Raw genomic sequence first — 27003 nt, forward strand, 5'->3', positions numbered from 1 at the left:
TACTTGGCCACATATTTATAAAAAAAGTTGGAATGTTCACCCCATTAAATTTTATAAAAATCATCTGGGTCTCAAGCTGTATACTCACCTGCCAAAGCACATTTCAAAGCCTGATTTGGCAACTCCAACAACTCTGCTTGGGCTGGGCGTAGCTGGCTTAAATGGAGATTTTCAACATTTCCAAAATCTACATACCCCACCATAGCTGTATCTTCAGGAAGATAAACTATTACAGTAGCCCTGTACCACTGCTTGTCTTCTACAAGAAAAAGGGAAAAAAAAGTGATTCCTAGGAACTTAGGTAGCATTAGTAACAGGAAGAGGCCATTTGGCACAATATGTGCCCCTTTTGGCTGATCACAACCCAGGAATTCTGCATTCGCATCACATCCTTCAATCCGCATCCTGCAGATGTATATCTAACTGTCTCTCGAACCCATTTACATCAGTTATTTCAACTGTAACATTTTGCAATTTAATGTGAAATTGTTCTGCTTAGGTTCCCAATTTATTCCTAATTTACAAAGTTGTAAATTGTATCTCCTAGTTTTTAAAGCCTTACTTATAACAATTTGTCTAAAAGAACCTAATCAGTGCCTTCTCATAATTTAAAAAACTTCTTTTGCTTCACCCTGGAATCTCCGATTCCATTGAACAAATTCAACTTTCTGAATTTTTCCCTCACAATTTTCTTCGTTGCTCTATGTTGCATTCGCTTAATTAGGATACTATCCCTCCAATGGTAACGTGACAAATATTAGAGTTAGGCCGTCTGATTTTATTTTTCCTGAATTCAGGTCAAAAATGGTCTAATTGAGCTGCAAGCAAATCTGTTCTTTATTGGACAAAAACAGTTAGTAATTGGAAAAATATGGGACTACAGGAAACTTTGTGCTATCCGGCACCGAGCTGTTGCCGTCCCATCAAAACTGCCGGACAAACCAGCGCTAATCTTGAAACATACGGAGATTTTGAGCACCGTATCTGGCAACAAACCCTGTTGCTTAGCAACAGCTTCTAAACAGTCGGCCGTACCTTGCAAGCGTCTCTGTAGCTTAGCAACAGCTTCAGCGAGACCTTGCAGAGCCTGACTGGTGAAAAAAAAGCAACAGAAAGAAAAAAAACCTAACGAAACGGCTCCTGATTTTTGCCGGTGGCTCGAGCATTCCGGACAGTTAACCTCCGGATAAACCAAAGTTTCGTGTAATAGGAGTTTTTAAATAAGGAGAACAATATTTGAAGAAAAAGGTAAAACATTTCAATAACTGTCTTTAAAAAGTATGATGCTAAAAGGAGTTGACGTGCATCACTTGAGTAGAGAATAATCTTAATTTGCTGATACAAAAGTATGTGGTTTGGCCAATACTAAGAACTGTAAAAGACTTGGAACGACACAGATTAGCAGAATGAGTGGACAGGTGGTGGATGTAATTTAATGCAAACAAGCGTGATGTAATACATTTTAGGAGAACAAGGAATGGGAGTATACATTGAATGGAAAAACAGAGAATGGTGTGGATAGAGACCAAGGGGTTGAAATACATAATTCACTGAAGTGCAGGTCGATAAAGGCATAACAAAGGGCAATCGAATTTTATATTTTTATAAACAAGGGCACGGCGTACAAAGAAATAGGAATAAATTTAGACAAAACCAAAATATCAATTAGGCCAGAGTTAGATTATTGTGTACTGTTTTGGGCGCCACATTATCAAAAGGACATTAAAGCTGTAGACAGCATACATTTACCAAGATGATGCCAGAGATGAGAAACTATAGTTGAGGAGAGACTTGAGACATGGACTATTTCCACTGGAGCAGAGAAGGGCAGAGATTTAATTGACGTTTTGATAAAGTGAATAGCGAGACTATTTCCTCCGATTGCAAAGTTGGTGATGAAGGGTCGTCAATTTAAAATTATCAGTGAGTGGTGCAGCTCTCTGTTGGAACATGGAATGCTTTGCCACAGGGCATGGTTGAGGCAAAAACCACTGCATCTCTTAAGGGACAATTGGATAAATATTTGAAGCAGAAAAAGCTACAAGAGGGTGGGGCAGTGGGATGAGTTTTGGATTGCTCTAGCAAAGTTCCAGCACAAACACAAAGTTGAATAGCCTTCCTCTGCGCTGTAATTTCCAAGATTCTATGAGCTGTAACCTCAGCAGAACACAGGTGTCATAAATAGGGCCCTAAAACTGTTTAAATCAATAGTTGCTACTGGTAGCATGCCTTCCCCAATATCATAAAAGGTCTTGCGTGCCAGCAACAGCAAAAACGTATTGCTAGCCTGACCAAGCAGGTTGAGCTTTCATCCTAACTACGACTGGAACCAAATTGGCAAATCCACTGAAAGTGCTCGCGCTGACAGCCATTTACCTTTGCTGCAGGATACATCCAGTGAAACTACCTTGCAAGGGTGTCAGTACCTATGACAACTTGCATTACAGCATTGCCTCTGATGCATTTTCTGCACTGAAGGAAACATTGTTAAAGGGGTGTCTAGGCTAAATTATTTTTGTAATATATATGTATCTATGTGCGAGAGAAAATTAATTAAAAAAACATGTAAATTTAAAAGTCAAGCTAGATTATTTGTCTAGGATCCTGACATCTGTCATGTTAAATTTTCATTTCATCTTACCTGTGAACTGAGCACAGCAAACCTCTCCAACAGCTGGCCTAAAACTTGGTACAGGAGTTAAGTTATTGCAATATTCAGCCACTGCTTTTTGCAGTTGTTGAAACTCATCTATTAGGAATTAAATCAAAACAAATGTACACATCAATACAAAGAAATGGCATCTCAACTGATGTGCATTTTACTCTTGGCAAGCGCACCTGTACTTCCTAATACTACAGATATTTACTTTGACACTTCCATGGTATTTTTCAATAGCTAGGTTTTGCACTTGCCTGTAGTATTTGGATAAAACCAATTTCATAAATTCTTAAAATTCAAGTTGAAATTTAGCTCCTGAAATTTTGGCTTACTCCGTATCATGTATTCCAGTTACAACATACAGGAAACTTTGTGTTATCCGGAGGCTAAATGTCCGGCAAGATCGAGCCACCGGCAAAAATCAGGAGCCGTTTTGTTAGTTTTTTTTTCTTTTCATGGCTTTTTTCTCAACAGTCAAGCTCTGCAAGGTCTCGCTGAAGCTGTTGCTAAGCTACAGAGACGCTTGCAAGGTACGGCCGACTGTTTAGAAGCTGTTGTTACGCAACAGGGTTTGTTGCCAGATACGGAGCTCAAAATCTCCGTATGTTTCAACATTAGCGCTGGTTTGTCCGGCAGTTTTGATGGGGCGGCAACAGCTCAGTTCCATCGGTGCCGGATAGCAAAGTTTCCTGTATCATGTATTCCAGTTAGAAATCATCTATATTTTCTTTGAACAATTTTCTCTCCATCTCTCCTGAACATTTCAGTTCTCTTCCTAGGAATGTGCAGTGATTACCCATTGGTACCTCTTACCAAGGTGCCATTATTTGTGAGCCTTGACTATGACGTGGTGGACATCATAGCCAAACCCACTCTTGTCCTTACCGGACAGCCACACAAGGGCATTTCTAGCAGACACTGCTAGATATCCAACAAAAGCAGGAACACTGACTGTTGTAGCCAATGACTGGTAATTAAACCTGGGAGATCTCAAATTGCACTGCTAAGTTATGGAAAAACACTACTTTTCCTCAAGATTATCTCAGGTGTACATATTTAAGCATATGAGCGGGGAAATGATTAGAATGACAATCCAAGCATGGAAGTGTTTAAGCCAAAGGATCCATTTTAAATCTGATGCCATTGCTGCAGCTGTACTGATGCACATCATTCTCATTCAGCAGCTCACCAGGAATGGCCCAATTGGTCACAGTAAGTAGCTCCCTAGGATTCAACACCAACTTTTCTGGTCCTCAATATTAAACAAGATGCACCCAACACCACAAAATTCAATACTGTTTGAGAGTTTTAATTTATCATATATGAAAAAATCAGAGCCACTGATGTATGACTATTGAATAATTGGAATTGCTTTTTTACGGTCAAGTATTATGGGAGCATTAGTGTTATTTACAGGTTCTAATTATGTGATTATATTCACATTTTTGTGCAACTTGTAAATGACTGGTCTTTATTATCCTTATTTAACTCGCCGATTAGTTTTATGGCATATCTTTTTTTTTTAAATAAGTCCAAGATCCAGAGGAAGATTGTAGGAAAGATACTGCAGGTTGTAGGCATTTACAAATACTGCAGATGGTGGGGAGGGTCAGGTGTTGGTGGTTTTGGCAGTGGTGAGGGGGCATGGGAGCAATTTGGAGGGGGTGTCGGCGGGAAAGAGGCGTTTCATGGGTTGCAGGAGCAAGGGGCGTTGAAAGTGGCTATAGGGCTTTTCTCATCAGCATGCTACCACCATCCTATCACCCCTCCAAATACTTCCACACCCAGCAACCTCCCTCTCCAATGCGGTCATATTCTGCCAGTGCCATCCTGGAGCGCTCTCACCACCACTTCCACACTCCCAACATACTACTCCCAGTAACCAGTATGTGCATTTGTCAGAAACCCACAACGTGGCCAAGAATTTCCGCTTTGGGCGCAATTGGCAATCTGGGTGCCCAATTTTCAAAAGTGTTTTTGTTTGCTTAAGTTTCTGCTCAAACTCATTTGCATATCATTGAATGTAAAATCATCCATGAACCAGTGCAATCGGGCAGCGTTTTAGGTGGTCGTTTTTTTTCCAAATTGCATTTTTAAAAGTTCCTCGATATATTTAAGCGTGAAAACCTGCTGCAGCTTTATTAATACAGCTGAAAATGGGTTTATCATGAAAAATAACCATTTTTAATCAGTGTGTCTAGTCCACCACCTGTGCATAACCAGATTTTAAATAACTGAAAAGGACTTAAAAAAATTATACAGAACTATTTACTAGTTACTTTGGTGTACAGTAGTCACTTTTAGCGAATTAAATTATTTTATTTTTTTATTAAAAGCTTTTAAAACGTGCCCATCAGTGTCCTTGCACCTAAAAAACCCCACCTTGCAGGCCTGCAAACAGGCGCAATTAGCGGAAACTCGCAATGGTGATTAATTCAATCTGGGGCATAGCCTGTTTTGTGGGTTCTAGCAAGATTTTTTTTTTTTAACTAGCGCAAAAGACCGCAGAAACTCTATTTGCACTGGATGTAATATATGCTTGAAATGCCTCCATCTTTTACTGTAGTTTAGCCGATTTCGGGCGAATTGCATTGAAAAAAACAGCAGAAACTCCAGAATTAATTAATAATGATTATGTTTTTCCACTGGAGCTACTCTATATAATAACTCAGCTTTCAGTCAGACAGAAGACAAGATAATCTGCTGAGCAGAACCATCATCACTATTCTCTATTCTGCCATTTGACAATCCACTTACAGTGGAACACACTGTACCACTTCGAAGGCACGACTGGAAATAACTTTTTCCTCACGACCTCCCCATCATAAAGACAAACACAGATAGCGCATGAGAAACAAAACAAAGTTAAAAATGCTTCACCAATGTTACTCAATTCTGAGAAGCACCTAAACATTATAATGGTGAAAAAAATTCTCACATCTACTAGCTAGCAGCTGACAGAAGAAGTTGTTTGGTGTTTCCACATGCGACACAATGACAGAAGCATCTTCGACACAAGATGAAAATACTGAGCTCTGTGCAGATTCCCACTTTGTCTCATTTTTATCATTTGTCATTCGGAGGTCAACTTGCCCTAAAAAACATACATGCATGATAATTAGCACTAGAGTAATTATTGAAGTAATGCATTAACATTTTATGCCAGCTAATCATACAATGAACAATTTTCAAATTAAGTCTTTGTATTTTGTTACCCAACATCGATTTAACATGGTCGTTATTAGGACCACTAATATATTAATGACCCGGACTTGGGTAGACAGAGCCTAATTTCAAAGTTTGCAGAGGACATGAAACTTGGAAATGTAGTAAACAATGAGGAGGATAGTAACAGACTGCAGGAGGATTTAGACAGACTGGTGAAATGGGCAGACACATGGCAGATGAGGTTTAATGCAGACAACTGTGAAGTGATTTATTTTGGTAGGAAGAATAAGCAGAGGCAATATAAACTAAAATGGTACAATTTTAAAGGGTGTGCAGGAACAGAGAGACCTGGGGTGTTCGTACACAAATCTTTGAAGGTGGCAGGACAAGTTGAGAAGGCTGTTAAAAAGGCACATGGGATGCTTGGCTTTATAAATAGAGGCATAGAGTAAAAAATACAAGTCATGCTGAACTTTTATACAACACTGGTTAGGCCCCAGCTAAAGTATTGTGGCCAATTCTGGGCACCACACTTTAGGAGGGATGCAAAGGCCTTGGAGAGGGTACAGAGGAGATTTACTAGAATGGTTCCAGTTGTTTTCAAACTGGAAGGAAGTATACAGTGGTGTCCCCAAGGGGTTGGTATTAAGACCACTGCTCTTTTTGATATATATTAATGATCTGGACATGGGTATTTACTAGAATGGTAACAGGGGTGTGGGACTTCAGTTACATGGAACGACTAGAGAAGCTGGGGTTGTTCTCCTTCAAGCAGAGAAAGTTAGTTAGATTTAATCGAGGGGTTCAAAATGATGAACAGTTTCGAGAGTAAATAAGGAAAAACTGTTTTCAGTAGCAGAAGGGTGGGTAACCAGGGGACACAGATTTAAGGTTACTGGCAAAAAAGAGGCGAGATGAGGAATTGTTTTTATGCAGCGAGTTATGATCTAGAATGTACTGCCTGAAAGGTTAGTGGAAGCAGATTCAATAATAACTTTCAAAAGAGAATTGGATAAATACTTGAGAGAAAAATTTGAAGGGCTATGGGGAAAGGGCAGGGGGAATAGGACTCAATGAATAGCTCTTTCAAAGAGTCAGCACAGGCACAATGGGCTGAATGGTCTCCATTTGTGCTGCATCATTCTATGATAACAGCTAGCATTCCAATTTTTTGAATACAGAGTTCTTACCAGGACTTCTCGCAGTGCTCGCATCTCCTTGAATTAAAGCATACCCTTTTTCTAAAATGTACTTCTGTAACAACTGCCCTGTAATACAATTTAAACCTGGTATAAATGCATGTAAATATGTTGCACAAATACACTTTACTTTGAAAATAAAAGACTGGATAATCAGTGACTGAAACAAAGTTACAATGAAAAGAGAGAGGCCAAGTAGGAAGGAAATAAAGTTACCAGAAGGCATTATGATTTCCACAGGACTACATGACCCATTATTTAGCTTCTCAATGACGATCATAGAGCAAGACTTCTGTAGAAGCTGGGCCTTGATTGATGTGATGCACTCTTCATCCCATTTATTATGCTTTGAGACATTTACGACACAACACTTCATTGCCTAAGGTCAGAATTGGATTTCAATGATTTATACATTTTAACAAAACAAAAACTAGTCACACAAGTAATATGTTACTCAGGTTTTATAACCTTACTCGTCTTGGCCTAACAATGGCAATGTCAACCCTTCAGTAACTATTATTTAATTGTGAACCTGCACAGCAGAATATCTGACCACCACAGATAGGAACAATCTGTTCCATTTAGCATTCATAGGAGCCTATTTCCAGAATGAGCCATGGGAAACAATGGCTGGACCCCAATGTACAACATTGCAACATAGACGCCATCTTGAAGCTTCACCAAAAATCAACATAAATTCCAACAGTAGTAAATAAGCCTGGCTGCCATATTTAACAGACAAATTTCAATCCAAACCCAAATTTGAAAAAGTACCGTATTTTACTTCGAAAAAAAATTGATGGGCCAATTACTTATTAAAAGTTAATAGAGAGATTTAAACTGATTAGATTATAATGACATTTTCTGGCAGGACTGGGTTGGCAGGGGGAAGGAAGAAGAGAAAAACAGAAATTCACACTTTTTAAATTCAAATAGTAGATGAATGGTTTAATGATATTTATATTTTGTTTGCTTGTGTTTTTTTTTTAAAAAAGGGGGAAGATATAAAACATCAAAACAGCAGTTCTATGGTCATCACCTCCTAGAGGATACAAGTAACCAGAGGAGCATAGCAACATCAACATACAGTACAGTATAGAAGTGAAATATAGATTTGGGTTCTATGCAAAATTTCAGACCCAAGTTACAATGCTGTGGGCACTAAAGAGAAGTCTGGTCACTTGACCACTTTCATGCACTTCTGCAGTTTGGCCGCCTGATGTCAGAAATTAGAAAGGTTCATACCCTAAAAGTAACAAAATATGACCAACAAAGCTTTTCAAGTTTTGAAATTCAACCTTTACAAAAAGTACTAGAAAGGAGAATGACTGCTTACTGCATATTAGTTCGAACTTCAGAATACTTACACAAGGTGGTGAAAGAGCCATCTCGATGTCCAGTGGCTGAATCTTGTTTAGTGGGACGGTTTCTCTATTTCCATAGTCAATGTATAAAACATTTGCCTTCTTCTGTACAACATTCACATCATGAACTAATGCTCTATACCACTTCTGCAGCAGGAGTACAAGGGTGGAAGAGAAGCAAATGAGATATAAATTAAGGTTAGAAAAAATATACAATTACAAATTTCATGCATTTCTAACTAACATTTTTCTCATACCTTGGCAAGAACAAGGACATAAAATAAGGTTTCAAAGAGTGTATCCTAAACACAAAGGCTTAGATTTTGGTCCGTGCAGCTGCTTTTCAGTCGGTACTCAGACCCCAATATGGCGGGCAGGAACCACACACACATTTTTGACTGGTAGCATGCTGCCCGCCATATTGGCCAAGGACAAAAAATGTGTTCTTTACCCACAACTGAAACAGGCACTAGGCCCTTTGCACGTGCAATTAAGGGGCATAAAGCCTGTTTTAGGCCTCTTTTCCAAGACTGGTTTGTCAGCTCCGGCTGCACTCAGGGACACCTGGCCTAGGGATCGCCTGTCAGGCCCAACGAAGGCAGCAAGTAACTTACCTGAATGACCCATTAAAGGGACCGATCGTCACTGCTCCCCCACTATCGCCGCCACTCCTGGCCCGGACCCTCGATCTCCCCCGCTGCCGGCCCAGACCTCCCCTGCTCCCAGCCCTGGTCCCCAATCTACTGATCCCCCGACCCTAACGATTCACAGCCCCTGCAATCCCTGACCAGAGACCCAAGCCACTTACCCGAGAGCCGCTGCAACACTAGAAGCAGCCCGGTCTTGCACTACTTATTGCCGGAGGGCTCGGATGCCGTGCCGGCTCCATAATAATGAGGCCCGAGGCTCAATATCTGGAGAGTCCCGAGCCTCACCATTCAGGCACAATGACTGCATCACTCATTAATCCTACGGCATACACATCACCACGCAGTTTATTACTGCCAGTACATATCTCAGTACTACACATCACCACCAGGAAAGTGGGTCAGGATACAGCAATGCATAGCACATTATATTATGCCTGTTCACTTGCAAAACATCAGACCTAGAAGAGTAATTGTTATCACTCTGCTAACACCAGCTTACTATATAAATGCATGAGCACCATCTAATGGGAGGAATAAAAATTACATCAGTGTAGTGTAATGAACAATTTACTGAAACCATCAATTCAAATCGAAAAAAGTCCATCGTTAAACTTGTTGAGCACTCAATCCTGTTTTGCATTCAATTAGCATAGCTCATCCTGGGCAGTCTAATATAACTGGAAAGAATTGTGCTCATCACTGTCCACTGGCCTCCAGTAGAAGTGCCAGGAGTGTAGATATTGGCCAAGGACAGGATCAGTTGGCTGTGGCGGTTCTACGGGTAAACAGCCTGCTAACTTCATTGGCTAAGTTCACAAATAGGTAAGCACCACCACAGACCCATATTGTAGCGCTAGTCACAACCTTCAGAAGAGGAGCGATAATGGAGAAAAAAAAAACTAAAAATCAATTCCATTAACACGACTCCTTAATCTACTCAAAATTAGTCATTTTTCACAATGACCATCCTTATTATCCAAGTGAAATTGCCAAATTAAGAATCGTCACTCATTTCACCCTCACCATCTCAGCTCAATTTCAACTAAAAGAACTCAGACAATATCCCAACCTACAGCACCATACCAATCACTAAATACAGAAGTTTCACAATTGACAGCCCTAATAAAACAAGTATTGGCTCCATATGGCATCAGTAAAACTATCGTACTCTTTTTACCTGATCCTCTGAAAACTTTGCCGCACATATTTCTCCTTCATCAGGCATATATTCATCCAGATTATTCACATTTGTGAAGGCCTCCTTCAGCGATAATTCAAGGCTTCTTAAAACCTCAAAGTTTTCTGGAGCGACAATTTGTACATAGAATTCACTTGGGTCTTTGAACTCTGTGACAATAATCTGGAAATATCAACATTTAGAAAATCTTTAAACAATCTCAAAATGTAATATACAAGGAAACTTACAATTTATCACATTTCAAAAGGATAGACAGTTACAAACTGTGACAGTGATAACTTCCATCACAACAAAGTACTAGAAATATAAGAACACAACTAAGCTCCAACTGTTATGATCTCTTTAAAAGGATCAGAGCACAATAAAATATATTAGCGGAAATAGATCTTCCTCATATTCATCACATCATTGGGGCGGGGCTGGAGGGAATACTGCCCCCTGGAAGAGTTTTAAACAACATTTGCAGTTACAGTAAAATTGCTCCCAATACATTTATAACAAAAGTCTTGGCTCAAGTATGTTAAATACTTCCATTTAGCATTGTATACTTTTAAAGTAGAAGCCTTCTTAGATGTTAACAGAGGTGATATGACAGACTGCTAGAAACTCCCCAAGTTGGCGGTTTCAGCAGCCTTGGCATTAAAAGGATGCCTGTGCCAGATGAATTGTCCATTGTTAGGAAATCTTCCCTGTATAGATCAGCTGAAGAATGACCATTATCTCTACCCAACTCATGCAATTTTTCCATGCTATGAGGAGAAATAGTGGAAAGAGATGCAGTAATGGGGGTGTGACAGAGGCAGCTGAAGGGATTGTCTCAATCTTAGTGAAAAAGAAGTCGACGAGCACCTCATACTTCTTGTTGGAAGGGAGACTGGAGGGGGCAGGGAAGCGAGCTTTAAGGAGACAGTTGGAAGTGAAGAAAAGGAGCTGGGAGTTATCTTTGCTTTCCAAAATGATCCTGGAGTACTCAGCAGTTTTGGCAGAGGAGAGCAAGGCCAGAAAGTGCTTGATGTGGTCCACCAGCCAAAATGCACAGAAAAATGGACACAGAAGAAACTTCAGGTTACATAGGCATGGCAAAGAATAGGAAAGGCATGTCCTTGTTGCAAACAGAGGATAGGGAGGAGATCAGATGACAGAGTCTAGAATTTAAGTGAGGTCCTGTGGTGGGATAAAGTTGACATGGTCGAGTCAGCTTGGTGCATTGACAAACCAAAATCTAGGTTCAGCAACAGCTGTAGAGGGCAAGTGAGTCTGGGAGTTGTTTGTGAGGCAGTATTTCAATGGGCATGTCGCTGACGGTTGTCCAGTGGAAAACAGGGAGCCAACCATGAGCTAGCAGTTCATCTACAGGTATAGGCCTCAATATTAGTAATGCACACCAGATCCCATATACCAACAGAAAAGCAAGAAGTAGTGGGAGTGAAAACAAAGACTAGGAGCTATAAAGCCCAGGGAGCCAGAGACTGTAAAGTTTAAATCCATAGAATCATTGCAGTGAAGTGAGGGAAGCCATTGGAGTGAATTTAAATATTTATGGTGAATAAGTAGAACACCCCCTTACAGCAATAAAGCAGCACTATTGATGGCACTAATATAGCACTCAACATTATGTCCATTTATATGTGGCGAAGGACAACTTTTAAAACAAATACTTATAATTTATAGGAAAAAAAAGGTGAAGACAGTAATCAGTACAGACCTTTGGCAGGTGTTTCAGAGGAACACCAAAAGCTGATAATTATATTACTGGTACAGTCTAAATAAATGGAGACAGAGGGATACAACCATTGCACCTTACCTGCAGGTGGCTATAGTATTTAATTGCCTCATCACTTGGAGAACAACTAAATTTGGAACTTTACAAGCAGAAAACAAACTTGGGCTGACTAGTCTGAAAACCACATCAACTGGAAGTCCGATGAAATTCAAGATGTATACAGAATGGATATATCCTATTTTTTGAATACCATTAGCAAGGTGGAAAAAGAAAAAATCTTCAGCCAATTGCTGAAATCCTGCAGATCCTCAGGACTCATCTCTCCAAGCATTGAACACTTCCTAAAAAGTGTTATGAGAAGTGAATTTGTGTGCCCATCAGTGAGATGACTGGCAACCTAAAACATGTAACATATACTTTGTAACCAGTGGCAGCATCTTCTGTTCTGCCCCACAATGTGCCTTAACCCCAATCTCTTAACTACCTTCGACTACACGAGGGAATTTTCCATTTCCTACACTAATGACCTTCAGGACATTACTAACATGTACCATTTTATGGCCGGCTTGTGCTAAGGATCTGTACTCTCAGGAACATGGTTAAGGCTGCCCAAGCTCACTTCACATAACTGTTACAGCTAGCAGACTGGGGAAAACTTCACATCATTCATGGCGAGATTCCAAAGGTGAAATCACAATGCACAAACTTGTTGCATCACATAATCAAAATATTTCCATCTTTAAAAATCACTTAAAAGGCCTCTAGTCTAAATACCAAAACAACTAAATTAGTCCAGCTCATATTCCACCTTACTGTCTGATGCATGGAGGAAGAGGAACTTATGCTTTCAAATGGAGGTGGAAGAGGAAAAAAAACAGGAATAATGGAGTACAAACAAACCCAGAGGCTTCCGTTAGGTCAATTACATCATCCCTCTGGCATAAATACATCTTACCCAGATGTGAACAGTTACAGATCAGATAAGAGGCCTTAGGAACACTGCCCCACATTTTTCCACTAGTAGCCTGTTAGGAAAGAAGAGCAAAGGGAAAAAAAGCAGACAGCACTTTTTAAAGAACAGGATTCAATTTAGTTCAATTTGACTACGGTTATATTGAATCTAACCGTTACCTCAAGAACTTCTGCACAATTGAAGTCCTAGGGCTCCAAATGAAATCAGCACCATTTAATCACCAAAACTTCAGAGACCCTAAATTCAGCCCAGAAAGCAGGAACACATTTCTCCGTAGATTATTGATAAAAACAAATTAAAAGCCTCAACAGTACATCATCTGCATCTTTAAGCATGGAAATACAAGAGCTAGCATGGGAGAAAAAATTAATTAAACCATAGCTACAATTAGAAAATGTAGGATTAAAGTTTACCTGCAAATTTGATTCTTTCGGCAGTTCCATGCATCTCAGATCAGCTAATCTAATTTTCTTTGTTACTGTTTTCTTGGTATTCGTACGCTGAAAAGATTTGACATGTTAATAATATGTAAATTAATTGAGCACCGATTTATATGATACATTTTTACTACTTTGTGACCCCAAGCGGTAGATGCTTCAATTAAGTAAATACGGCACTTTCCCACCTTAAGGGGAGGTTTCTAAAGTTCTCAAAACCCAAAAGTAAAGTTTTTTGTCTCCTGTGTAGTGATTGGATGAGACCCTTTCATTTCCAATTCTGTATGAAAATTGGTCCCTTACCAATATTATGTTATAGAACTTTTTCTTCCAAATGAGATAGTGGGATTGACACCATATGCCTTTGAAAACATTAAAAAAAAGTAAAAGCAGACCCACAAGCTGCAATGCAAGATCATATTTGTTTTTGTTAGTAAAGCACTGCTCCTTGGCATGCAATTATTTGCATTTCCCTAAAACAAAAGCAAAATACTGCAGATGGCTGAAAATCTGAAATAAAAACATAAAATGCTGGAAACACTCAGCAGGCCAGGCAGCATCTGTGGTGAAAGAAACAGAGTTAACATTCATGGGTCGATGACTGGAAAACAACAGTCTCGATGAAAGGTCATCGACTTGAAAGGTTAACTCTGTTTCTCTCTCCAGAGAGGCTGCCTGACCTGGTGAGTGTTTCCAGCATTTTTTGTTTTGGGTATCCCCACCTGGTTTTTAAAACTGAAAAAAATTATATTGATTTAAGGGGGAAGGTCCTTTGCTTACAGCCAGAACATACAGTTCTGCGATCGTTGCAACACCAACACCTTGCATTTATATAGCACCTTTAATGTAGGAAAACATCCCAGGAGCTTCACAGAAGCATAAATCAGACAAAAACTTACACTGAGCCAAAGAAAGGGAAATTAGGAGTGACTAAAAGTTTGGTCACATGTTTTAAAAAGCATGTTAAAGGAGGAGAAAGAGGTGGAGAGATTTAGGAAGGGCATTCCAGAGCTTATGGCATAGGCGGCTGAAGATATGATAGCCAATGGTGGGACAAATGGAGTGGGGGATGTGCAACATGCCAGAGTTGGAGAAACACTGAATTCTCTGAGTGTCTGTTGGGCTGGAGGAGGTTACAGATAGGGAGGGGCAAGGCCATGACAGGATTTGAACACGAGGATAAGAACTTCAAAATGAAAGCATTGGTTAACCAGAAGCCAGTGTAGGTCAGCGAGCACAGGGGTGATGGGTAAACGGGGCTGGTGCAGGTTAGGATGTGGGCAGCAGAGTTTTGGCTGAGCACAAGTTTATGCAAGGCGGAGGATGGGAGATGGCCAGAAGAGCCTTGAAATAGTCAAGTCTGGAGGCAACAAGAGCATGAATAAACATTTCAGCACCAGATGGGCTGATGCAGAGGCAGAGACGGGCAATGTTATGGAGGTGGAAGTAGACAGTCGTTGTGATGAAGAGGACCTGGGGTCGGAAGTGCATCTTGGAGTCAAATAGAATGCCACAGTTGCAAACAGTCTGGTTCAGCCTGAGACAGTGGTTGGGGAGTGCAATGGAATCAGTCATGAGGGAAGGGAGTCTGTGTAAGGGGCCAAAGACAATTACTTTGATCTTCCCAATGTTTACCTGAGGAAATTGCAGCGCAGCCATAATTGGATGCCAAGACTAGCAGACTGACAACAGTCCCCTTTAAACAAGCCCACAACTACCCTCTGTGCCTTGCTCAGTATTTTCCGAGGGGTCTCTGCCTCCTTACAAGCAGCAGTCCCAACTATTCCTCCTCTTCTCTCACCGGTATTCTCACCCAGTGCGCTCGCTGAGGATTAACCTCGCCAACCTCCTTCCCATCTCGCTCACACTAACCACTCCAACACCCTTCAACTCTGCCAGCAGATCAGATCACACCACCCCCACACCCCTTCCCCCCCCCCCCACCCATCACATTTCTCTCCAGAATGCCATTTCACTTGCCAAAAAGGCTCTTGCCATTTAAAATCTTCTTGTTGATGATTGCATTGACATCCTGGCTTTGACTGAAACTTAGCTCACAGGTGATGACACCTCTCCCCTTACCGAACCCTACCTGCCCAATTATACCTTGCACCACCTGACCCATCCAAACCACCGGTGTGGTAGTGTGACCCTCATCCCCAAGTCACACTGTGGTCTCTTCACAGACTCTTCTAGCGCCTTCTCCTAATTTGGCACTTCGCCTATTCCACCCCTCTGACCTCTCCTTTAAAATACTCATTGTCCACTGTCCTCCCCACCACCCCCCACGAATTTCTTAAATATCTTCCTTCAGCCTCTGCACTGATTGAAATCACAGAGGAATCAATCTCCATCTCAGTTCCCCTTGCCCTCTCTCATCTGAATTCACTTACTTTATGTCCTCCTTAAACCTGTCTCTCCATTTAAACTCTCCTACCCATATTCACAACCACCCTATTGACCTTGCCATCTCCAATGGTCTTGTCACTGACAGGCGATCTCAGACTACCTCCTTGTATTTCTCACCACCCACATCCTTTTCCTCCTTTGTCTGTCCTTGCAAAATATGTCCCCCAAGTCATTTACCACACTTCCAACCCCTAAACTGCCTAACCTTTGACCTTCCATTCGCCACAATACTTCAGCTGTTGATTTGCTCAATTGCTCCCTCACCTTTGATGCCCTTGTCTCCAGCAAAATCTTTACTCTCCCATACATGTCATTCCCCAGGTATGGCTCCCTTCTAGCTCCCTCCAGTCCAGACTGCGGCATATGTGGCATAAAACTGGGTTAGCAATCCATCACCAGGCCTGTCTGGACTACATTAAGCATCATCACGCCTCACTCTCGTCTGCCAAAACCATTTACTCCAGATCATCCCGGAAAGCATAGATAACCCCGGCTACTTTTCTTCACTACCAAACATCTCCTTAAAGCCCTCTCTCCCCTGCCCTTACCTCCAATAAGTGCGAGTAACTTGCAGAACTTTGTCACTAGGTTGGGACCATCTGTTAAGCTCCCTCTGCCACTGCCCCCTTTCCCATGAATGTAAACGTCCCCCCAGACTTTAGAACATAAGAAATAGGAGCAGGAATAGGCCACTTGGCCCCCTGAGCCTGTTCCGCCATTCAATAAGATCATGGCTGATCTTGGGCTCAAAGCCAATTTCCCGCCCGCTCCCCATAATCCTTCACTCCCTTATCTTGCAAAATTTGTCTATCTCCACCTTAAATGTATTTAATGACCCAGCCTCCACAGCTCTCTGGGGCAGAGAATTCCACAGATTTACGGCCCTCAGAGAAGAAATTCCTCCTCATCTCAGTTATAAAAGGCCGACCCTTTATTCTAAAACTGTGCCCCCGTGTTCTAGATTTTCCCGAGGGGAAACATCCTCTCTGCATCTACTTTGTCGTGCCCCTTCAGTATCTTATATGTTTCAATAAGATCACCTCCCATTCTTCTAAATTCCAATGAATATAGGCCCAGCCTGCTCAACCTTTCCTCATAAGTCAACCCCCTCATCTCTGGAATTAACCTAGTGAATTGTCTCTGAACTGCCTCCAATGCAAGTATATCCTTCCTTAAATAAGGAGACCAAAACTGCACGCAGTACTTCCCTGCTTTTATACTCTAACCCCTTTGAAATAAAGTCCTAAATTCCATTTGCCTTTTTGATTACTTGCTGTACCTGCGTGCTAGCTTTTTGTGTTTCATGCACAAGGACCCCCAGGTCCCTCTGAACTGTAGCATTTTGTAATCTCTCTCCATTTAAATAATAATTTGCTTTTTTATTTTTCCTGCCAAAATGGATAACCTCGCACTTTCCCACATTATACTCCATCTGCCAAATGTTTGCCCACTCACTTAGCCTGTCTACATCCCCTTGCAGGTTCTTTGCATCCTCTGCACAACTTGCTCTCCCACCCATCTTTGTATCATCCGCAAACTTGGCTACATTACACTCGGTCCCTTCATCCAAGTCATTAATGTAGATTGTAAATAGTTGAGGCCCCAGCACCGATCCCTGTGGCACCCCACTAGTTACCGTTTGCCAAGCGGAAAATTACCCATTTATCCCGACTCTCTGCTTTCTGTTAGTTAGCTAATTCTCTACCCCCACTTCCGTGAGCTCTTATCTTATGCAGTAACCTTTTATGTGGCACCTTATTAAATGCCTTCTGGAAATCCAAATACACCACATCCACTGGTTCATCTTTGTCCACCCTGCTCGTTACCTCCTCAAAGAACTCCAGCAAGTTTGCTAAACATGATTTCCCTTTCATAAAACCATGCTGATTCTGCTTGACTGCATTATGATTTTCTAAATGCCCTGCTACTGCTTCCTTAAATGAAGGACTTCAGCATTTTCCCAACGACAGATGTTAGGCTAACTGGTCTATAGTTTCCTGCTTTCTGTCTCCCTCCTTTCTTAAATAGGGGTGTTACATTTGCGGTTTTCCAATCCGCTGGGACCTCTCCAGAGTCCAGGGAGTTTTGGTATATTGCAACCAATGCATCCACTATCTCTGCAGCCACTTCTTTTAAGACCCTGGGATGCAGGCCATCTGGTCCAGGGGACTTGTCATCTTTTAGTCCCATTATTTTACCAAGTACTATTTCCTTAGTGATAGTGATTGTCTTTAGTTCCCCCCTCCCTGTGGCCCCTTGATTATCCATTATTGGGATGTTGTTGGTATCTTCTACAGTGAAGACAGATACAAAATATTTGTTCAGAGTCTCTGCCATTTCCCTGTTCCCCATTATTAATTCCCCTTCTCATCCTCTAAGGGACCAATGTTTACTTTAACTACCCTCTTCCTTTTTATATACCTGTAGAAGCTCTTACTATCCGTTTTAATGTTTCTTGCCAGTTTACTCTCATAATTCACCTTCTCTCTTTTTTGTGTCATCCTTTGCTGGTTTTTAAAAATTTTCCAATCCTCTGGTCTCCCACCAATCTTGGCAACATTGTATGCCTTTGTTTTCAATTTGATACCATCCTTTACTTCCTTAGTTAACCACAGATGGTGGGTGCTCCCTTCTCTTAAAATCTCTTTCTCACTGGAATATATTTTTGTTGAGAGTTATGAAATATCTCCTTAAATGTCTGCCACTGCATTTCAGCTGTCTTGCCCTTTAATTTATTTTTCCAGTCCACTTTAGCCAGTTCTGCCCTCATGCCACTGTAATTGCCTTTGTTTAAGATCAGGACACTGGTTTGAGATACAACTTTCTCACCCTCCAACTGAATTTGAAATTCAACTATGCCATGATCACTCTTTCCTAGAGGATCCTTTACTATGAGACTATTTATTAATTCTGTATTATATAGTACCAGATCCAAGATAGCTTTCTCCCTGGTTGGTTCCATTACATACTGTTCTGGGAAACCATCCCGGATGCACTCTATGAACTCCTCCTCAAGGCTACCATGGCCAATTTGATTTGTCCAATCAATATGGAGATTTAAATCACCCATGATTATTACCATACCTTTTTTTTTTATTTTTTTTATACAGGCCTCCATTATTTGTTGATTTATACTCTGTCCAACAATATTGCTACTGTTCAGGGGCCTGTAGACTACACCCACCAGAGACTTTTTCCCCTTCATTAATTTTTATCTTCACCCAAATCGATTCTACATCTTAATCTTTTGAGCCAATATCACTTCTCACATTCTCATCTCCAGCCCTAGCCCGGAACCTGTGTCCCTCTCCAATTTCACTCCCTTCATGGTCTCTCCCTGCTCGTGAGGCCAATATTCCCTCTAAGCCGTGTGGCTGCACAGCTCTCTGCCAGTCCCATTGCAGCCCGGGACCGGCTTTTCCAACATTAAATTTCGAGTATTTGCAAAACTGTGAACGGGCTGTGCAACCAAAAAAATTAGGGGGAACATTGCACGAGACCCACCTCCTGCTCCCTCGACACCACTACCATCAAAATACAGACCAAACTTTCATTCCTGGCTCCCATGCTAGCTGACTTTGTAAATGGTTCTCTCTTAGCGACTGCGGTCCTCCCTTTCAAAACCATCAGCCCTTCCACAAAAGAACTGTTGGCCACTCTGTTCTTGGAAACTACCACCCCCAATTCCAATCTACTTTTACCCTCCAAAGTCCTTGAAAGCTTTGTTGTCTCTTAAACCCAGGTCAGTATTTCCCACAATTCTCTGCCATAGCAGCCCTAACCAATGTCAAAAATGGCATCCTTTGTGAATCTAACCATGGTGCACTATCCCTCCTCGACCTCTGTAGCCTTCGACACGGTCAACCAAGTCATCCTCCTCCTCCAATGTCTAGCTCAGTGGACTGACCTTGGTTAGTTCCACTCTTACCTATCCAATCTTAGCCAGAGTACCTCCAGCACCCCCTACACCATTACCTCCAGAGTCCCCCAAGGATCTATCCTTGGTCTCCTCCTCTACCTCATTTACATGATGATTAACTACCAATGATGTGGGGGAAATAGGAAAGAAAAACATGAGCAGTGGGAAAGAGATCTAGGTGTTCTGCACTTTGGAGATGAAGGCCAGGACATTGAAAATAGTGCTAGACTAACTGATCAATAACAAACCATACTTTCTCAGCCACAAAAAGGTTTAAAAAATTAAATGCATGGATTAATGTTCCTTTGTATGGTCATTAAATAATTCATATAAAAAGAAATGATATACCACCTTATGTTCCACAGGCATCTTTTCTATGGGTAATCTCAGATGGTCCTCGGGCCTACTGTTAAATTCAAAAAGATGTTTGATATTTTCTACATACTTAACATTAATATGGAAAACATTTTAACGAGATAAATGTTTACTAAGTTAGAATAATTTAACTAAAAACAAAAACAAGGTTCTATATTTGTCTCTGTTCACTGTGATCAAAATTAGTAAACAAGTATAAAGCTGATCAACTAGTTTTACAGCAGCACAAAGACTAAGTGACTTCAAGGTGGTACTTCAACTGACTAAACGAAGAAAAGATCCAATAGTAATCTAATAATCATTTTGCTTGCTGAGGGTACTGTCCACCTGTACTTAGAATTTCTATAAACATGCATGGAAAACAGCAAGCTAAAAAACATGTTTTGAGATGGAACAACCAGCAAGCAATTATAAAAAGTTTAAAAAATTCTAATATGTGCTTCTTCAATTTTCTATGGGATACCAGATGCTCTTAAAATGTTCCCAGTATCAAATTTGGCTATGTCTCTCGCCCCATAGAGTTTTTGTGAGCTTGTCACTACCTTTTTAAATAAAACACAAATTCACAACATTTAAATAGCTTTTAACGCTCCTTCCAATGGCAAAGTTATATGAACTTAATTTTATGGGACACATTCATTGCTGCAGGCCTTATCCTCCATCAGAGATTGAAGAGGAAAGTTAAGTGTTCTTTACAAATTTTTGTCTCTCAGATGCATTTCAGAAATAATTGTACAGGAAACTTTGCGTTATCCGGAGGCTAATTGTCCGGCAAGCTCGAGCCACCGGCAAAAATCAGCTGTTTTGTTAGGTTTTTTTTCTTCTCGTAGCTTTTTTTTCCCCCAACAGTCAGTCTCTGGAAAGCCTCTCTGAAGCTGTTGCTAAGCTACAGAGACGCTTCCAAGGTACGGGCCGACTGTTTAGAAGCTGTTGCTGAGCAACAGTGTTTGTTGCCAGATACGGAGATGAAAAGCTCCGTATGCTTCAACATTAAAGCTGGTGTGTCCGGCAGTTTTGAGGAAACGGCAACAGCTCGGTCCCATCGGTGCCGGATAGCACAAAGTTTCTTGTATCTAAATATAACTTGCATCCAATCTTTGTGAGGAAGGTGGCAGAAACTGAATTTCTGTCCTTTATTTGAAGGAGAATCTATCTAGGAGGTGTTTTTAAAAAAAAAAAAATACAAGCACTGTAGGTTCAATTTAGCCAGTAAACAAATAAGTGGGCAAGAGTTGGTAAGATCTAGTATCAATAATGGTCCCAGTGGAGATTCTTCCAACAGCAGCAAGACTCCTGCACTAAAAAGGTAAAGATTGCACCCATATACTACCATGGTAGTATATATTTTAAAATCCACTCATTTATAGGGCTCTTCTGTGAAAAGCTTTGCACATTTATTTCAGGCAACTGGACAAGATATGCTGGAGTGAAGAGAAGCAGATTCCATGTAAAATGCTTCTCAGTTATTAGTGGCCATATGTTCATTCTCTTTGGAGCACAAGCAGGGTTGACATTGGTGCTATTGAATCACTCTCACTTACTGTGGTTTTGTAGGTTTACATACAGATCTGTGGACTGGCCAGTCAATCTTCTGACATTTAACTGAACAATACACTTGCTTGCACTGTGAACATCGATTTGATCCTGAAAGAAAATTAGGGAAAGTGAAAAAAGCAATTCAAAATGAGTGTAAAAGAACTGCCAATTTTACACAATTAAACAATTAATGGCATAACAAAAAGAAATCTAAAGACATTGACCAGGTTCTACCCAGCTCTACTGCTTCACCACCTCCCTCCACCCCTCTACTACCTGTGCTGTTTGGCTGCTTACCAGTCATCCTGTCCTAAATGAAATGCAACTTCCTCCAGTTAAACATTGGAAGACCAAAGTCACTGGGCTAGAAATTCATCTACTTACCGCCACTCCGTAGCGCCATGAAATGGTGATAAAATGGCGGCCGCGGCTCTTTCACCACTGACTACTACGCCTTCCGTCATCTAGGCCGAGTTCTGGAATTCTTTCTCGCAACCCCTCTGCCTCTCCACCTCCCTCTCCTCATTTAAGACCCTTCTTAAAACCCAACTCTTTGACCAAGCTATTCGTCATCCATCCTAAAATCGCCTTCTTTGTCTCGGTCGATTTTTGTCTAATTACACGTTGGTGAAGTGCCTAAGGACATTTTTTCTAAGTTAGTCAGTATATAAAATGGAAGTTGTTGCTGTTGATGCAGCAGTTTTTTCACTTCAGTTATCATTATGCAGGAAGACACTGTCAACATGCCTTTCCATTATCGGCAAAGGAAAAAGGCACTGCGAACATTTTTTTCCCCTTAATAGTGTACCTGAAGGAAATCTATATGGTACATAGCACAAATAAGGCAGTTTTGTTTTCAATAGTTACTAGCTCATCAAGTGTAGATGAATGTGCTCATCACCATGAAGAGATTAGACTTTTTCACACATTATTAGCTGCTTGCCTATCTTCTCGCTGCCTTCTCACCTTCTTTGCTCCGATTCGTTCCCTCCCCAATTCAGAGTTATTTTACGTTCCACCCCTTCCCCTCCAAATTTATGCAGCCATTCTTCCAATCACCATCAAAATCCTCCAGAAGGATGTCAATCGACAAAGTCCATCTACCAAAGGACCAGGTGACAAATGAACTAAACATCGTCAGTTCAACAGTTTATACATCAACTGTAACTATTTGTGAAATGCAATTCCAACTGTAAACTCAAATTAACCAAAGCCCTGCTGTAAACAAAATGATTAAATTACTGCCTGTTGTAAACTCAAGGCCTAATTAAATGCTTACTATAACTAAATACTGCTGTAAACAGAAAGCCTAAAGGCTTGTGATAATATCGATGTTTTATCACAAGAACATTAGTCTGCAAACATAGACGTGTATTAAAATGGTATAGTTACAACTGTGTCTGGCTTTTGGTAACTCTGGCAAGAGGGAATAAACTTTTCACCGGTTGTACGGTACTGTTGTTAATTGGCTTGCAGCGTAACTATTAAATTGCTCTCGACTGGTATCGAAGGTGATTCAGAAGGGGATGAAGCAGCATCTTATAAAATCTTTAGATATATGATAGAAATTTGACCTATGGGAGGATAAAGGACCAAGGTAAGAACTTTGGAACAGTGGTAGACCATTCAGTCTCTCGAGCTTGCTCCGCCATTCGATTAGATTATGGTTGACCTGTACCTCAACTCCATTTATCAATTTTTGAACCATATCCCTTGATATCCTTACCTAATAAAATTCCACACCTCTCATGTGATGTCAAGATTGGTGCAATACCTCTAATATTCAGACTAAATATCAGAAGTTTCCAGAGTATATTCTGTACTCACAGGACAGATCCCGATTCCCAGGGCATTTTGAAGTTGCAGGTCCTGCTGCTTACCATGAAGCTACTCCACGATGCTCCCTAGTGGTGTTACTGGAACAGCCTAACAGAGGGAGACCTCATTCAAAGGTCTCCATGTCATTAAGAAAATTTGTGTTTTCACTAGAACGTAAAATAAAAATTTCCTCTCTAAAATGAAGTACTTTAAACAATTACTTCATCTACATGCTCTTTTAAATGTTAGATGTACAGTGCAAATGAAAGAAATATCACTAATAGATCCAGACCTCTGGATAAGGACTAAGTTATAAATTTCTTCCATTTTTCATTAGATGTTTTATTAGTTGCAAGATTTCCTAGAAAGCACTGAAGTAGCCACAAAAGGACAGCAGAAGAGAAAGGGGCAAAACTGCCCCTATTGTTTTAGCTCCTCTATCAAAATTTCAACCACCATTTATTCTGGAAGAACTCTGCGTAATCCTAAGCAATGCTTACTCAGTATGAAGTTTCTACTTGTATGAAGTTTCTACTTAAGGCAGGCCCTTGCTCCCGCTGACAGCATCTACCACTATGTTACATGCATGATTTTCAGCAGAGGAGTTCAAGCTCCAATTCAGCCTTTGCTCAGTGGTAGCACGTTCATCTCGAGTCAGTGTCATGGATTCAAACACCACTCGAGACTTCAGCACATAATCTAGGCTGTCAATTCAGTGCAGTACTAGGAGAGTGCTGCAATCTTTCAAATGAGACTTTAAACCAAAGCCTATCTGTCCTCACAGGTGGACATAAAGGATCCCAGGGCACCATTCCAAGAGTCCTGGACAGCATTTATCCACCAACCACTAAAAACAGATTATTTGGTCATTTATCTCATTGCTCTTTGTGGGACCTTGCTGTGTGCAAATTGGCACTTCGCTATACTACAACAGCAACTACACTTCAAAGTACTTTATTGGCTATGAAGTACTTTGGCTGTTCTGAGATCGCAAAAGATAGTATATAAATGCAAAATATTTATTTTCTCTCTCATAACAGAAGTCAGAGCAGAAAGGACTATTCTCCTTGCTTGTTCCTCTTTTGGTGTGAAAGGACTATTCTCCTTGCTTGTTCATGCACCTATCGCCACATTCTCTGTCCAAACCATTGTCACAGACATACTTACGATAGCAAAATACTGCTGATGCTGGAAATCCAAAACAACAACAAAAAATGCTAGAAAAACTCAGGAACAGCACCTCATCTTCCGATTAGGCACTTTACAGCCTTCCGGATTCAACATCGAGTTCAACAATTTCAGATCATAACCTCGGCCCCCATTACATTTTTGCTTATATTTTATCCACATCTTTGTTTTGGCCCTTTTCCCCTCCCCCCCCCCCCTTTTTTTTTCCTCTCTCCCACATGGCAGCTGTCTCCCATTCTGCCAGAACATTTCACACCTAATCTAGAGCCGTCTTTTGTCTCCACTAGTCCCGTCACCATCTCGTCTCGTTTTGAATACCTCTTAATGTCTCTTCACTTCTTTTGTTCCCTCCCCAGCCCTGCCTTTCGATCTATTTCATTTCCTTTCCAGTTTTGAAAAAGGGTTAGACCCGAAACGTCGACTCTATTTTCTCTCCACGGATGTTGCCTGGCCTGCTGAGTTTTTCCAGCATTTTCTGTTGTTGCCACAGACATACTCTTTGAAAAGGAGCAAATGCAAACAAACTTCTCAATATCCTGTTTAGTCGGGTAAAGCCTTCTTTGAAGTTGGGGAAGGCATTAGTTATTAGATTGAAAGGTGAGAGAGATTGCAGTTGCATTCAAGAGAATGGTTATCTCAATACCATCATTATTGGGCGTTGAGCACCTCGCAGCCAATGGTGACTTTCTGTCATGTGAGGTGGGGGGTTAGAAATTACTGAGAATATTCAACTGTAACAGTCACAATAAGATCGTGTCCACATACAACCATAATTCCTTGCATCACCATGTAGTACTGTGACCAAATCCCAGTATGAAAGGAAAGTTCACCAGAAAAACAGCAACCCCTTTACTAGCAGTAATATACACTGGGAGCGAAGGTGGAATGTCATCACACCTGCCACAGAACACCAAGGTTAAGCCAATTCATGACTTGTGCTGGGAGGAGATTTTGTGCCCCCCTGGTTATCCAACGTGTTCTCCCTGGCTATGTTCTTGAAAAAAGAAAAATTTGCAAGGCTATGGGGAAAGAGCAGGGGAGTGGAACTAATTGGATAGATCTTTCAAAGAGCCTCCTTGGATTCTATGATATGAATCAGCATGAAGCACTGCTACATCAGTGCATGCGAATCAGCTCAAAGGGTTGTTTTATTAGTGTATCTTCTCCTGGCATGCTCCTAGTATTGCTCTCTGGTTAAAACATAATTCACTGCCTGACCTGAGCAAAATATATAGTCAAACCTTAACCCACCTCAGGCAGCTCCAGGGCTAGTGTTGTCCATCAAATGGACAACAAAGAATCATAGTCCTATCTCTCCTGGTCAAACTTGACACATCTGTCCTTGATACCTCTGGATTCATAACTGTTTGCACACACACACACACACACACAAACTACTATCAGATATACTTTAAAAGATTCATGGGATCTACATATTACCAGAACTGTCTATTGCAAAATTTATTGATAGGCTACACTGGTTTACAGTGAATTGACAAAAAATGTTTTTACTTTATTTGTATATAGACAAGAATGGCAATATAAAGACCCAAAGTTATGTTTAGAACAAGTATTTATATAGGGGGGGGGGTGGAAAAAGAGGTGGTGGAAGATCACCTCAAAATCATGCAAAGAGAAACAAAATTCACTCCCACCATTTTCTCCTGAGCATCCTCCAATATTTCAGGCCCAAGTGTTAGTTGTTTATCTGGTGAATTTTAACAGCGCCAGCAAGCTATTCAACTATAGGGGCACCACGGCTAAGTCCAAACAATTCCAGCACAGGCTGCTGGATTGCTCCAGTTTTGAAGAAGGGTTCGACCCGAAACGTCAACTCAAATTTCTCTCCACGGATGTTGCCTGACCTGCTGAGTTTTTCCAGCATTTTCTGTTGTTATTTCTGCTGGATTGCTATTAGGATTCAGAACCCTGGCCCTATTTCTGCTCCCTAACCCAGTGGTGTTGAGCCCTATTGCTCTCCGGTCATTCCCACTGAGGTCAGCAAACATTGCACAGACTGGGAATTCAACATGGGACCTATTGGTAATCACTCACTGAGCCACGAAAAGAGCCTTGTACGAAATTCTAAAGAGACAGTGACCTTGCTTAATTTTTCACCTATTGGGTGATGGCAAATTTTGGGGGAACTGTGGAGAGTCAATAAACGAGGCAAGATATTTTTATTTACTATATAAAACAATACCCACCTTGGAGTCCACAATAACTGCAAACTGTAACGGGAGACTGTGATGAAGATGTGGTAGACATTTTCTCAGGACTAGAATTCTGCAACAGAAAAGTTTTTCTACGAATTATGAAGCTGGATAAATAGTCATTAGCTGAACAGAAATAAAATTAATTCAACCATTACAACAATTTTTTTTTTT

At 40.9% G+C, this 27003-nt stretch overlaps 1 protein-coding gene across 4 annotated transcripts in view; it reads right to left on the reverse strand.

The window, feature by feature from the left end:
* The window catches only part of tdrd1 (tudor domain containing 1), a 128611-nt gene that overhangs the window by 85419 nt on the left and 16189 nt on the right, over window positions 1-27003 (reverse strand). For all 4 annotated transcript variants that reach the window (XM_085994444.1, XM_085994442.1, XM_085994443.1 and 1 more), the window contains 11 exons: window positions 26824-26902; window positions 21616-21718; window positions 20051-20105; window positions 13348-13434; window positions 10218-10400; window positions 8394-8537; window positions 7243-7405; window positions 7018-7095; window positions 5598-5753; window positions 2642-2749; window positions 89-259 (listed from right to left, as the gene is read on the reverse strand). In XM_085994444.1, the coding sequence (XP_085850570.1) occupies window positions 89-259; window positions 2642-2749; window positions 5598-5753; window positions 7018-7095; window positions 7243-7405; window positions 8394-8537; window positions 10218-10400; window positions 13348-13434; window positions 20051-20105; window positions 21616-21718; window positions 26824-26902 (1327 nt within the window). The remainder of the gene's footprint in view (window positions 1-88; window positions 260-2641; window positions 2750-5597; window positions 5754-7017; window positions 7096-7242; window positions 7406-8393; window positions 8538-10217; window positions 10401-13347; window positions 13435-20050; window positions 20106-21615; window positions 21719-26823; window positions 26903-27003) is intronic.

This window comes from Somniosus microcephalus, chromosome 8 (genome assembly GCF_052327205.1).
Source record: "Somniosus microcephalus isolate GS21.2 chromosome 8, FLI_Smic_1.0, whole genome shotgun sequence".
Lineage (NCBI taxonomy): Eukaryota > Metazoa > Chordata > Chondrichthyes > Squaliformes > Somniosidae > Somniosus > Somniosus microcephalus.